This window comes from Urocitellus parryii, chromosome 4 (genome assembly GCF_045843805.1).
Source record: "Urocitellus parryii isolate mUroPar1 chromosome 4, mUroPar1.hap1, whole genome shotgun sequence".
Lineage (NCBI taxonomy): Eukaryota > Metazoa > Chordata > Mammalia > Rodentia > Sciuridae > Urocitellus > Urocitellus parryii.
In genome coordinates, this window is record NC_135534.1 from 202,018,497 (window position 1) to 202,031,119 (window position 12,623).

At 43.0% G+C, this 12,623-nt stretch overlaps 1 protein-coding gene across 6 annotated transcripts in view; it reads right to left on the minus strand.

The window, feature by feature from the left end:
• Nucleotides 1-12,623, minus strand: part of Mapkap1 (MAPK associated protein 1) — a 230,800-nt gene that overhangs the window by 39,146 nt on the left and 179,031 nt on the right. For all 6 annotated transcript variants that reach the window (XM_077797105.1, XM_026386354.2, XM_026386351.2 and 3 more), the window contains one exon: nucleotides 424-564. In XM_077797105.1, the coding sequence (XP_077653231.1) occupies nucleotides 424-564 (141 nt within the window). The remainder of the gene's footprint in view (nucleotides 1-423; nucleotides 565-12,623) is intronic.

Sequence of the window (12,623 nt, forward strand, 5' to 3'; positions counted from 1 at the left end):
GAACAGAATCTCAAGTTGGCTCTACTTCTAATCTACTTCGTAAAGAAGACACAAGATAGAGCAGAGGTGGGGAAAAGATGTACTTTAAATTTCATCATCATTCAACATTTTCTCAGAAAACAACCTACCTTTTTTATTTTTATTTTTTGGTACTAGGGATTGAACCCAGGGGTGCTTTACCACTGAGCTACATCCCCAGCCCTTTTAAATTTTTATTTTAAGGCAGAGTCTTGGCTTCAAACTTGCGATCCTCTTACCTCAGCTTCCCCAGTTGCTGGGATCACAAATGTGCGCCACTGTCCTCAGCTAACAAATTAGCTTTAATCATTCAGGTCACATAAAAGTTGTATGTCACTTCTTTCCCTCTTTCTACATGGACTACTGATACAAAGAGTTCAGTTCATCACCTGTCCGTGTACTTACCTAACTGTACATCGGTCGTGAATCGTAGTCTGTGGATCATGCTGACTTTGAATGACTTGTAATGGTGGCTGCTAAGCATATCCTGTACCGTAGCTATGTCAATTTGTGAATCCTCCTCAAAAACCCCGTCTGCCCTTGAACCTGGGGAGGAAAAAAGCACTTTAACACATAAAGATACATGAGGCTTGGCAAATGGTGTCTGCTTAAAATGCTTTGGGATAAATTAAAATAATATGGGCTATTTAATTTGGAGAAGAAAAGGCTGAGCAATGACTTAATAATGCCATTCCAGTAAACAGAGGATGGTAACATATTAATCATTCAACAATTAATTCCACAAACACAGCCTATTCTACACCAGGCCTCGTCTGGGCAGTAGGATAAGAGGAGGATAGAAAAATCCCTGCTTGCTCTCGGTGAGAGCTCAGTCTCCGTAAGACTTAAGTCAAGATCACAAGAGCATGGGTGGCCGAACCTCTTGCTTTTCTTCTAAATGTGATTTTCCTGATCAGAGAAGTAATTCATGTTCCTTGAAGAATCCCTATTCCTTCCAGGATTCCCCAACCGTCTGTTGAATGGTTTTCCCGCCCTGCACTCCAGTCTCTGCTGGTTCAGGTGGAAGCCTGCTGGCGCTTGGATGTCTGTGACAGTCTCCTCACTGGCCGCCTGGCCGCCAGGCTCCCTCTGCACCATAAGACTTTTCAATTCATCTTTCCAAAGGTTTGATCATTCATTCACTCACCAAATGTTTACTGAGAGCCCTGTGCATGCTAAGTATTATGATATGTGACTCGGGAGACAAATAGGAAGACTGGCGCTCCAAAGCCTTCCCTGGCTTCCCAGAGCCTCTTGAACACAGCAGACTTTTTTCAGCCAAGCAATCAAGGCAGCTCACAATCTGGCTGAAATGTACCTTCCCACCCTCTGTCACTCCTTACACATGCCTCCTCTTTCCCTGGGGAGCTCTTCCCATGCTCCTCAGACTGCACACGGGTCCAGGGTTTTCTGCTTCTGGGCCTCTGCTCATGCAGTGCTCCCTCCACCCTCGCCCAGAGTTGTCAAAATCTGCTCCTTCCCCCAGGCTAGCTCAAACTCCACCTTCTCCATGAATTCTTTTCTGATGGATCTCATTGGCAGTGACTTCCACAATGGTTAGTGGATACTGGACCCTACAGCCAGGTAGATCTGGTCTCAGTTCACAGCTCTGCCTCTAATTTGCTGTGTGACTTCGAACAAGTGACTTTACCTTTCTGAACTCCAGTTTCTGCCACTCACAGACTATCACAATTCATTTAAAAAATCAAATAATATGCTTAAAATAATCATGTTTATTTATTCAATTCTCAGGATGATATTCAGCCTTGCAATAAAATTGTTTAGTGGCTGCTTTGTCCTAACCTCGGTGAAGGTGAGTAAAGTATTTATTTATGTCTGTATTTTCTCCTGCAAGCAGTATAGGCAACTATACTGTAGTTGACAAGTAGATAACAGCTGGTAGGGACAAGGACTTACTATGTGCCAAGCATGGTATTAAGCACATCATACATGTCACCACATTTAAGGCTCATGACAACCTGATTTTCCATCCTATACAGATGATGAACCTAAGGCTTTTGGAGACCAAGTCATATGCCCAAGGCTACACAACTTAAAGACAAACTACCCCTTGGTCTCTAGAGTCTGGAATGTGGGCTTCTGAAGTTGTGGATGCTGCTGGTCTTCTAGGGCTGAGGGGAGTACCAATCTAGCAGGGGTCAACCAGAGCAGGGGCCATAGGCCTTGTGTAGGGGACTACTGGGAAACCCACAGAGTAATGGCTTGGGACAGGGCTGGAGGAATGGAAAACTATAGGCTTGGGTATCAAACTGGAAAATTCTGTTACATAACTGGCAGTCTGTCAGCTATATGCCTTTTTCCCCCCTAATCACTGCCTATAGGGTGAGCTTTTCAAGAAGCTGGTTTCTGATGCTGTCACACTGAACTCGGACACTGAAGTTATTCCCAAATTGGGCAGTTTCAGCACTCTCAGTAAGGCCTTCTAATTGGTAAGGATGAGGGATGCCTCCAACTGAGTTCTACCTCGGAGCATCTTGCACATGCTGTCCTCTCTGCCCAGCAAACCCTTCTCCCCATTTGTTCCCTCCTGAAGAACACAGATCAAGTGGTGCTCCAGGGAAATGCTCCCTGAGCCCAGTCCCCCATGTTAGCTTGGCTCTTTATGCCACTGTGCCGCGTGTTTTCTTCAGAACAGTTACCATAAGTAGTTTATTGCCTGCCACTAGACTGTAGACCCCAGAGGACAGGCCCAGACCCTGCCAGTGCTACAGTACTGAGGAGGAAGCAAGAGCTTAATGAAAATTTACTGAACGAATGTGAACAGGTGCCATGTCCACAGGAAGACGATGGTCAGAGAGGCTGCATGACTGAACCAACATCACATTGCTCGGACATATCTGCAGGGGCCACTGCGTGACCCATTTCCTTTCTTTGCAACACCTATGAATTTGGACAGTTGTGTCACAATCACAGTCGCTACTATCTCTTGAGCAATGTTCACATCTGACCTGAGAGGCTGGCTAGAAGTTTAGAGTTTAAAATATAATCATTCACTTTTTCTAATCTATATTTTTACTGACACTTAACTGCCAAAATGAGTTTATTTTTATTTTAGAACATTTTTATACATGAGAATTATGTTTAAAAAGTTGGTTAAAGCCTTCTTTTCTGAGAAAATGTATTAGATATAACTTAATTCTTAATTCCAGAACTTCTGTTTTCTTTACTAATTAATATTTTTTAAATATTGTAGGTATTTGATTTGGAAAGAGGTAACAGCTCATTATGCTAAAATGCCAATTACTAAAAGAAAAAAAATCCACACTTAAGATTTTTACATTTTATGATGTTGGATTAAAACCAATTTAAAAATTACTATAACGTGACATATAATTTTTTACCGAGCAATCTCAATGCCAGCTGCTAATAAAGCATCTTAGCTGTAAATGATAATTCAGATGCTTTTAGATAAAGTGGTGCATAAATATGGCTGGAAATTGATTTAGCTTCTTACAGAAGCTACTGAAGAATGACATATTTTGTTTAATACACCAGCTAATGTAGTCCTAAAAGCTCAAACAAGTGCCAGTTTTCACTCCTAAATTTGCTGTGGGAGATTAATGAAAACTTTATATTTTGCTGAAATGTTAATAATGGGCAGATGAGATGATAGGATTTTAGTAGAGGTCTTAAAGCTACGGAATAACCAGCAAGGCTTGTCAATTTCCTTATATTAATTTTGTTCAAGCCTTCTAGAGCTGGAGCCACTCAGCACACTAATGCTCTGTGCATTGACCTTCTACTCTCTGCCAGTGTAAATTCATATCCCATTTGAGGACTTAAGTCACCCTGATACTCGAGTGAGTTCTGAGCCTTGCTCCCGCTGACAAGGGGTGTGTTTGCTTTTATGATCAGAAGGGCGACAGCACCTGGAGAGTGGGGAAGGAACAGTCCTGCACTCGTCTCCAGTCCATGCTGCTTGCTCTAAAGCAGGTTAACTGCTGCACGGGAACAAACGCTGGACTTGGGAGCTCCAGTGCCATTTCTCAAATTAGACCCAGGAGTGCCTCTGCTTGGAGGGGCATGTCTGTGTGTGCATGTGACGTCCCCGCAGCCAGCAGTATGCAAGGCTGTGGGAAGGCGGGGGCATGGGGTTGTGGGGGGGAAGCGTGGTGGTGGTGGTGGTGGTGAGGTGTGGCTGCAGGCGACTACAGAGCACGACAGAAACAGGCAGAGAGAAAAGCCCACAGAAGAGACATGCCACGGACACTTTATCTAAAGACCACCATTTGAAGAAAGCATTATATCAAAAGTTATGTTTTCGGACCAGAAATGTTCTATGCCTTGATGTAAATGTCTTTAATGTTTGTATTCTTCTGGAAAAGAGTGAACCCAACCACACACCAAAGATGCTTGGGACTACACCACTGGCATATTAAAATCATTATTGTACTATAAACTTCACATTAAAAAACTCGCTTGTGTTTGAGAGAAGCCATTTTTATCATCTTAGAAGTGAAAAGTAGGGTGTGCCAGAATGTCTTAAAAATAAACATACCAAAAAAAAAAAAAACCCCACTCCCTAAACCATTAATTTAATTGAAATATAACCTTTTGTATTTTGTTAAATTAGCAATTAAAAAGGTCACAAGCAATTAAATGAAACAAAAGCCACACTGTGTTCATCTACATTAATGCTGAACTGGGTCTCTCCCTGAATGACAAGATAAATTGTAATGGTGCCTTCAAAGACTTCACGATGTATTTTGTCAAAGTCGGGAGTGTTAATGTCTCTATGTGCCATGGATTACCATAATGTATCGTGTCAAAACGCTCGAGCTGCAATAACTCATAGATATATTGTGATAGATCAAATTTGGGGGTGGGGCCTATTACTGATGAGGACCAAAGCTCAAATGAACTGACAGGCTCTGGAAATAAGACAAGGGTTCTTCACAGTGTGGAAAGGTGAGGGGTAGCAGCAGGCAGAGGATCCAGAGAAGTGGTTTAACCCTGTGGAGTGAGAAACAGGAAAGAGGAATGAAGGAATGAAGTCAGGCCCTTGTCCTAGGTGAAGAATGACTGAACAAGGATGGGGCAGGAAGGGATAAAGGGAAGCAGAGAGGAGGAAAGGAAGGACGAAGGTGACTCTGGGGCCTGCAGCAAAGAAAGAGGAGTGCTGTGAGACAGCAGGGAAGTGGCCTGGGCTCAATTACGTTAGGTGGGACATGAATATAGAGTTCAGCAATGTTGATTCAAACCCTGACTCTAGGGTCAAACTCTTTCCCAAGAGCCAACTTGCAGAGCTGGGACAGACTACCGAACTCTAGAGTCTGCCCTCCAGTGCTCCTTTCCCTTCCTTTGAGTGGTGCTGAAGGCCACTCCTGCCCTAACCACCTCACCATGCTCCTATGAGCAGAATAAGGAGACTAAGGACTTAAGTAAGGGTAAATTCTTTTTTTTTTTTTTTTTTTTTTAAAGAGAGTGTGAGAGAGGAGAGAGAGAGAGAGAGAGAGAGAGAATTTTTAATGTTTATTTTTTAGTTCTCGGCAGACACAACATCTTTGTTGGTATGTGGTGCTGAGGATCGAACCCGGGCCGCATGCATGCCAGGCGAGCGCGCTACCGCTTGAGCCACATCCCCAGCCCCAGTAAGGGTAAATTCTAAGTTGGGTATTCTCAAAGTGCAGTCAGGGACCCATTATGGGACATATCCCCAAACCCCTTTCACGGGGTGTGTAATTTCAATACTATTTTCAGAATAATAACAGGAAGACATTGTTTGCCTTTTTCATGCCCATTCTCTTATTAGTGCATGAAGCAATAAATAGTTCTGATTCTACATTGCAAATAATTTTTAAGAAACTATCACTTGAGTTTGGGTACAGTAATAAAAATATCCATGGTTGTCTGAAAAGACTATTAAAACACTCCCCTCTTTTTCAACAATTATATCTGTGTTATGACAAATTTTCTTCATATACTTCAATCAAAATAATGTATTCATAACAGATTGAATCTTCTTTAAGACAGATATTATAGAAATTTGCAAAAAATGTAAAATAGTACTACTCTTCTCATTAAAAAATTTAAGGGAAATATATTTTTCATAAAATTTGTTATTTATGTTAATGTTAAATGATTAATTACTGCTATATAGATAGATAGATAGATAGATATATTCCAATAAATAACAGTTCTCCATGGGCTTCATTTTTGGTCTTGTTTGTTGTTGGGGTAGAATTCAGGGAGCTGTACATGCTAAGCATGTGCTCTACCACTGTGCTACATCCCCAGGCCCACCTCCATAACTTTTGGTTTTGGTACTGGGGATTGAAGTCAGTAGCACTTAACCATGGAGCTACACCCCCCAGCCCTATTCTGCATTTTAAAGACAGGGTATCACTGAATTGCTTAGTGCCTTGCTGTTGCTGAGGCTGGCTTTGAATTCGTGATCCTCCTGTCTCAGCCTCCAGAGCTGCTAGAATTACAGGTATGTGCCATAGCGCCTGGCTCACCTTGATAATTTTAACGGTGATACCACACACTTTGAGAGCTGCTGACTTGCTTGGTTAGCATGGTGTGCTTTTATTGTCCCTGGACCTGGGTTTGCACAACCATGATGGACAATAGTAGAGTAACAGCTGTGTGTATGTTGCCACCTGACAACAGCTGGAAGGCTTGTTCACATATCTAAGAATAGCTCTGCTAGCAGTGATGAGATCAAGGCTAGTTACAGCCAATATTGTTTTCAAGCTTACATTCTCCCACTCTTGGTACTGAGGACTGAACTATTTATAGTTCATGTGATTTTGTTGGAATTGAGGGAGACCACAGAGGTATATGATTTTTTTTCAAACAAGCAGGCACTGATGCTAAATCCAAGCTCATATGAACTTGTATATTATTGGCAGATTTTCTATACTCATAGATATAAACTACATGGAACTTAAATCCATTTTACAGTTCAATGAGTCTTAGACCAATTATAAAAGGCCCTAATCCAGTGTAAGCTAAAGCAACTTCAGTCTCCCTTTTCCAAACAGCTCTGTGCCAACTCTAAAACTCAACCAGGAAATCAACGGCCACTGTTATACCTCCACCTTTCAGCTCTCCATAGCACAATCCTGCTGACCTCTCCTTCTAATCCAGAAAGAGTTACCAGCCTGCCACACGCCCAGTGTTGTGCCAGTGCTCAGGAACTCAAGAGGATGGCGAGCATCTCCTGTCATTGGAAGGGGGTCCAAGCAATCCACAGGGGACCAGGATGGGAAAAACAGGAAGTGCACAAATGGTGAGCATGCACACAAGTGCTTGTTTTTGGCTGCAGCAGAGAGAGTATGGAGGGGAGCCGTGGAAAATGAAGTGGCGGGGCAGGGGAGAAGAAAGTTCTTCAAGTCAGGGGCAACATTCAGCTCAGGCCCGGACTCACAATAAAACACTGCTGTGCGAGGAACTGCCTGAGCGAAGGGCAAGTGAACCATCCTCCACTCCACAATCCCAGGTCCCAGGTCCCAGCAGCAACTGTACAAGCAATCACCCTGTTCCTGCCAAGCTGGACATGGCTCAGGTTATATCCGCCGGAAAGGATGCCCTTTCCACTCTTCAAAATTTATATACTTCAAGGTCTAGTCCAAATAGAGCCTTCACTGGTCCCCTGAAATCTGCAGCCCTCTATGGAAGTCTCTCATGGTGAGTCTCTTACATTAGCATCCATAGTCTCCTTGTGAGCTAGACCCTTGCAGCCAGGAAAATTCTGCTTCACATAGCACAGTGTCACCACAGATGTTCAGTAAATGCTGCCAGTGGAATGAACAAAGTTTGATGCAACCACAGACTTCAATGCAGTGAAATTTTATGTTAACCATAACAGTACTTCAGGTTTACACACCATTCCTTGTACTTACCATGGTTAATAGAACCTAACATGCCATTTAGACTCCTCAACAGAATGGATGCACTGAGAACAGGGATCCTATCTCAATAGAAGCATTTCCTGAGAGGTTATTCTATGTCAGACACCACGCTTGGCACTTCAAACACATTCTCTCACTTAATTTTCTCCAAGCTCCTTTATGTGGGAGAGTATCCTCTGTATACAGGTGGGAAAAAAATGAGGCTGAGACTGTCATGCTGCTCCTACAGCTATACAACTAGTAGAAGCTGAAGCCAGGAACTGAACCCAGGTCTAATTCCAAACCTGTGCCCTTAATCGCTACATAACCCCTGTGGGTAAAACCATTCCTTTGATGGGCTGCAATATACAACTGTATGAGCCACAACAACATCTAAGAACTCAATTCCACCTAGCCCTGCCATAACAAAGGAATCAGGGATAAAACTTAACTGTTGCCTCCTTCAGTAAGACTCAGAGCTGACTGCATAAGTGAGTCATGGAGAAAAACTCTTCCTTCGCTCTCTGCATCCATCACATTTTTTTCCAGAGGCAGTTTAGGTCCCCAAAGCCTCATAAGCCCAAAGCTTCTCTTCTATTAAACACTTCCCCTTCAGCTGCTAGTCATTTTTGCTGGTCTCTAAAAAACGATCAATAGGTGATATACAATAACACACAAACACCTCTGCAGTAATCTCTTAGAGCCATCAGGATCATGCAGTAAGGACAGATGCTTCACTAGAATCTGCTACGCTCCAACCAGGGCAGGGATCCTTGCTGTCCCAGTGTTTAACTGATTGGATTCTCAGAGCCAGTGCCTGCCAGGGTGGAGGACTTTCCACATGGAGATTCTGGATCTCCCTCAATAATTCAAGGTAATCTTGTTTTATGAGGTGATCAGAAAGAAATAGTTTCAGATTTATAGAATTTCTAAAATAATCAGAACGTGGAAGGGGCCCACAGGCTCTGCACTCTGGACCTGCCTATTCCTCGGGCTCACCCTGCAGCACCTGCCCCTGCTCATTCTGTTGCACACATTTATTCACTTCCAAGTGTGCTGAGCTCCTTCTGGTCTCAAGACCTTCAGATGAGCAGTCCTTTGGCCTGCAACATTCTTCTCCTACTCATTATTTAACTAGTTTTTTCCTTTCTCAAGGAAGCCTTCCCCTGCTGCTCTCACCAGCTCTAGGTCCTGCTAACCACTATTCCACCTGTGTAGCACTGATTACCACCTACCAGCACCAGAACAATGGCTGGCCCAGAGGAGGGCTCCAATGTTAACGCTGGGGAACAGACGAAAAAATATGTGCTCCAAGCACATCCAACCAGCCTTTGGAGGATGTATCGTGACCACTAAGGGGTTGGACCTATACAGCTCATTTCAGATTTGCTTGGAAGTTAGGGTGACAGATTTCTCTTGACTTCCTCTTCCTTCAATGTCTTTGTTCCTATTTGAAGCACAGGAAAAGTAATGGAGTTTTCTAAGGAAACTGGCATTTTTGACAATTTACATGGTAAAATATCTAAGAGCTGTAACATCTGATCAACCCTGAGGTGTCCCTCTCCCTGACACTGGAATCAGTGAATAAGGACACGTCTGCTAGAAGAACCTCACCTCCCACTCAGAGTCACTGCAGAAACGTCACCTGATGCATTACCCAAACATTAGTCAGGGGCTGCAGGGGCAGGAGCCTACTGGAGGAATGCAAATCTCTATGCCCTCACTTAGAGCCCAGACAGGGTTTGTGGCTCGTCAAACATGTTTCCTTACTGCTCTAATGTACCAGTGTATCGCTTAATGAAAGTTCTTAATTGTAATTCAATTAATTACATACACAGAGTCCCCAATTACATTTTCCAATAAGACATTGGCTGTGGTACAGGTCTAAATGCACTTAACCAATTTTAATATATTAAGACCAATTTCCCTTGAATACTAATTACTACCTAATGATAAAATGAAAAGGGGGGACCTTTTGAGGAAGGGCGAGGGTGAAAAATACAATTCACATGGAAGTTCTCAGCCCACACAGCAAAATTCAGATAATCATTACTGAAGGAGGTGGGGACATGGTGCAGGTCTGCTTCTTGTACAGGTCATCAAAGCTTTTTGTCCTAGGTATCAGCTACTCCATTGCCCAAAGGGGCCTGTGGAAAGTCCAAGAAGCTAGAGAGAAGGGAGGACTAACAGGGAGGAAAAAGGCTACCACATGCATGCTCAGACTAGCTGCGGTATCTGTGACAGGGGCTTGCCCTCTGTCTCAGGCACACAGATGCTTTATACAGTGCACCACAGTTCACAAAGCACTTTTGATGTACAGCCTTGTTGACTTGTTCCAATGGTTTAATCCTCACACCAGCCCTCCAGGGTAGAGATTACCATCACATTTTGATAGATGGAAAAATGAAGTTCACAAGGGAGAAGGACTTGCCCAAGGTGACTCAGTGGTGCCAAGTATTTCTCTTTTCCCCCACAGACACTGCCTCCAGCCCACATTATCCAGATGGCAGGAGGTGGACACAGGTATTCAGGGATAATATTTCTGTTTCATTTAAATTCTATTAGTGTCCAGGGAGCTAATGTGCAACATCAACTTGAAAAAACCCTCACCCATATAGAAAACTCCTTACCATGAATGCCCACGCCAAGACTTGTAACTGGCTTTCAGCAATAATTCAACCTAAAATATGCACCACGAGCATCACAAGTCATTTCTATTTATGAATAGAGTTTATTTGCATGGTCACATTTTCTTTTGTATTTGAAGAGTATTATTGTGGCATAATAAAAGAGGCTTAAAGCCCTGGTAATCAGGTCACATGACAGAAATTGGAGAGATTAGCAATTTGAAACTGAAGAAGGCAAAGCCTCCAGAAGCAGAGAGGAACCACCAGGGAGTCTCCAGGCCTGGCACACAGTTAAGCAGGAGGAGGAATTGGCCCATTATGAATAAGCATCAAAAAAAGGATCTGGAAACATCCCAGCATATGTGCACATTCATTCTCTGCATTCTCCTGGTTGCTTTTCCACTTTCCTTTTCTATTTAGTAGTGGGGGAGGGTCCAAATACCATCAAAAAGAAACCTCTGCAGACAAAGATACTCACCCAAACTCAGGAGGACCTTTCCTTAAAAATCATCATGTACTTGACCCTGGACCCCCAGTGAGAAGTCTGATGATGTCAGGGAGGTAGAAGGCTCACTCCATCAAGGGAAGGAGCCAGGTCTGGCTAGACATGAGAATGCACACCTGGTCCCTGTCTAGTGAGAGCGACAGTCTAGTATGGGAGTGGGCAAATTCACGCAATGAAATCAATGATCAGAGAGGGATTCTGAGCCCAGTGAGTAGTCTGGAGAAGTTCTAGAAGGAACTGCCTGCCCTCCTCGGTCTTCAAGGCAGTGAATGAGGACTCTCAGACTGTGACCCTCAGATGCTCTCCCTAGCCAAGGGGTCTACCTGGAGGACCACACACCCTTCCTCAGAACACCTTAAAATAAGGAAATTAACAAGTTCATAAGGTACTGACAATAGTGGAAGGTCTTAGCATCTGTGAATCTCCTTCAAAAGAAAAGGAGATCCAAGGAGATGAAGCTGACGTTTACAAAGCAACTGATGCCTCTCTACAGCAGCTTCTATTAAGGAAATAAAATAATTAGATTCAGCTCTTTTACCAGACTTAATGGATAGAAGACACAGTTCTCCAGGCTCCTCATTATTATTTGTGCGACATTAGCAAACCACTTCACCCCTCTGAGCCCGTTTCCTCTTCTATAAAATAAAGGTGATGTCCACACTAGCCTAAAATGTTATACTACGGCACCCATATCTCATGCAATTCTCAGAAAAATCCTGTGGAATAGATCCAATCATTTTCATTTACATAGGAAACTAAGGCTCAGAGGGGTGATACAATTTTTCTGAAGTCAGCAGTTACAAGTGGTTTACCCAAGGTCTGCCTGATCCTGGTGACTATGATTTATTTAAACACTGTGCTTAGCCTAGTGAGCGACAAAACAGAAAGACACGGTATCTGAAACTTTAGGTGTTTCCTAAAGCCAGTTTAATTTCATGCCTATTTTGGCCCTGATGATGGAAAATTCCAGAGTTTCTCTCTTAAAGCTATGGAATAAATTGGTTCTTTCTTCAAGAACCTGTATGGGCTATCCACATATGATCAGTGGGAAAGGTCACCAGGAACATTTGGCAGAAAAGAAAATTGAGGCTGTTTGGTGCCAGGATTTATATAGAAGCTTGGACAAGGATGGAAGTCTTCTAATGTTACATCCTCTCCATAATGTACTCGTTGCTTCCTTCTGGTCTGATTCCAGCTTCGAGCAGACAGTTGGATGAAGGATGCAGTAGATTATCAGACAAGAATCCAAACTGGAAAGCTCAAGGACTTTGGCTTGTCATTTTCTTATTTAGGCCAAGATCCAAGCACAAATGTTAGCTCTCAGTCCCGAGGCAGATACTCTTGTTGTATGAGCTTCATTTGCAAGCTTTTTTCTCACAATGCATAAAGACAATTGTCATCACTATTCTTGGGATGGAAAGTTTATCAACAACCTGAGACTAGGCACTGGAATCAGACAGCTGTCTTAGAATTTAGGACAGTTACTGGCTGGCTAACTTTGAACAAGTCACAACCTCTCCTTACAACAAGAATGTCTTGCAGGTTAGTTATGAAAACTAAAGAGAAAGCATTTTGCAAAATATCTAGCACAAGGCCTTATAATAAATAATTTAAAAA